At 37.3% G+C, this 2,500-nt stretch overlaps 2 protein-coding genes across 3 annotated transcripts in view; both read left to right on the forward strand.

Annotated features, from left to right (window-relative positions):
• LOC149039046 (uncharacterized) overlaps nt 1–2,500 on the forward strand; it is a 41,025-nt gene that overhangs the window by 25,409 nt on the left and 13,116 nt on the right. The window lies entirely within an intron of this gene.
• Nucleotides 464–2,500, forward strand: part of LOC113665434 (uncharacterized) — a 25,109-nt gene continuing 23,072 nt past the window's right edge. Inside the window, exon 1 of one of the 2 annotated variants that reach the window (XM_089184394.1) lies at nt 464–725. In XM_089184394.1, the coding sequence (XP_089040520.1) occupies nt 679–725 (47 nt within the window). In that variant the 5' untranslated portion in view covers nt 464–678. The remainder of the gene's footprint in view (nt 726–2,500) is intronic. The other variant, XM_089184395.1, reaches the window with a different exon arrangement.

The raw sequence follows: 2,500 nt of genomic DNA on the forward strand, positions 1-2,500 counted from the left end.
ACATAAACTGCACTTTCGATCTTGACTGAATTTAGGAATTTTATCGGGGTACTGTTTTGTCCTCAATTAGTTCTGTTCTGTTTGAATCATCAAGTTATCGTGACATGTTAATATGTCTATGCTACATAGTTCACTAAAGGGGTAAATAATAATAAGCTCAGTGCAGAACAGAAAATCAGGATTAGCCTGTGTTTTCATTCCGGCTGTGAAGCCAGCCGGCCATAAACTAAGGGAAAATGCTTGGAGGAAGTTACACGCAAATAGTTAAAATTAAACGAAGTTTGTTTGTAAGATGACGTGCATATAAAGTGGAATTCTATTTCAGTCCGACCATTGGTTTATTTCAAAACAAAAATATATCAAATTCGACGAGACTAGCACCTTAAGTAAGCTAAAAATACCGAGTTGGTAAAAAAGGTCGAAAAATAAGCATAAATCTTTTTCCCGCGCGATTGATGCGCGTGAGCATGTCTTGATCATCAAAACATTGAGATCGCGCCCATTCATTCATTAGTACACCGGCGTTCTTCTCAGTCCAGCGTGGCTGGAGTCTCTTTTAGTCAAAAGTTACCAAAGTTCGAAGCTATTTTCTATTGTCTAGTGAAACGAACATTTACGAAGAAGTTTAAAACGCTTTGAAGTCGTTGTCGTAAGGATGAGTGTGCAGACCGAAGTTGTATGTGTGGCATACTGTTTAGTTTATATCTTCACTACAGTTCACCCTGGTGAGTTTTGAAATTGAAAGCATTGAAACCACCTGCAGTGGAATTAATTTATAAAGCTAAAACGTTAACGTGTAAGATGATTTTATCAAATATGAAGATATTCTATTGTAAATTTGGATATTTGTAGTATTTTGACGTCGTACCGTGGCGTATTTCTTCTCTAATTGATAGCGACAGTCTCTTCGTTTTTTCCCCGTTTTTTCCAGTCAAGCCATAGCAATGTTGTGCCATCTCTTCATATCTTTTTCAGCCAATGAAATTAAAATGAGACAAGATGGCAGTAATGTTTATAGATTGAGACTGATGGCAAAGAATTCTTTCCAGCTGTTAATTAGAATTTCAAATCCGTGGTTGACCCTTCCCCAAATATCTGTTAAATATTTACATGTCTGCTTCCCATGAAATTTCGAGAACGACCGAATATTCCAATCATATCTGATTTGTTAAAAGAGGTTTTCAGTGGTCCAATGAAAAATCCGCTGGTACCAGTACTAGAAAAGAAATCGAAACCAGGATTAAGACTTTGGACCCGGCTTGAGAATCATTTTCTAGTCATCCGTAGCTGATGCAATAAATCGCACGCGCCCAACATATGACGGGCAGCTGACTTAATCACCAAGGTACTGATGTCTGAGTCTTGAACGCGATAAAGTAGGTATAAAAAAAGTAATCACCTAAACAGAACACTTTCCTTTCAGCGCCGCATGAAATAAAACTGGAACAAAGCGAATATCGATCTCTGTGCTATCGAAACCCACGCTAAGAAACTCGTGCTCCTTCGCGCCAATACTGCAAACAATTGATATTTCGACAAAGCATTTCAAGCAGAAGTAACACAAATTAGAACATAGCGCTAACAATTTCACACGATCTCTTTCATTTCCTCACTTCGATTACGACCTTTGTACAAATATATTGTAGACGAGAAGCATCGACGAATAACGTTGTAAATATCTGAGGCGCCGAGGAAACACGACATCTTTCACAAAACATAATATATTAACCTCCTACGAAAAGAATGATGAAATATCTTATGAATGGAAGAAGCTTACGCAGAAGCTTATCACCCACGTAGTAACCACGTAGTAAAAATTTGCATTTCAATTAACTATGAAGTGACAGACTTTCTAGACTTACCAAAATTAGAAATAACCTTTGTGCGATTAAAGGGAGCGCTGTTTGCGATGGACCTTACGAAGTTACGTTGGGAGATTTTTCATGATAAGTACTGAGGTAACTGATATCTTTTTCTTATTCATTGTCGTTTTGTTGCCACTCAGGTACAGAGAAACAATTGTGGGCTTACCAGATCGATTCGATTCAGTACGACTTCGTTAGCCGTCCGTTTGTTCGACACTTTCTAATGAACGCTTCTTTTAACTCTGAGGAAGACAATTACAGGCTGTCTTTTTCTTTGGTCGATGGTGCTCATAAATGCAATTTGTAGGAAATTTTACAATGACTCAGTTTAGTCCATTTATCGCATGATTTGATTTTGGAATTTCATTTGGTTTCTTAAAGTGTTGTTTCAGTTATTAAGAGGGCCACCATTTTTGCGATGTTATTTAACAATTTAAAAGTTCTTATCTCTGCAGTATCCTCTTTATATTCAGCATTCCAGTTTCTCCTCAGGAGCAGATTTTCAATCCTCCCATTTTTCTCGCAATAATAAGAAATCAATATGGATGTGATCAGTGACCGCTTACTGATTTAAATAGTACAAAAATTAGAATACTGCTTACGACGACATACACTCTAGGGAGCTTTGAGGTAAA

Source organism: Pocillopora damicornis, chromosome 10, assembly GCF_964200805.1.
Source record: "Pocillopora damicornis chromosome 10, jaPocDami1.2, whole genome shotgun sequence".
Classification (NCBI taxonomy): Eukaryota; Metazoa; Cnidaria; class Anthozoa; order Scleractinia; family Pocilloporidae; genus Pocillopora; species Pocillopora damicornis.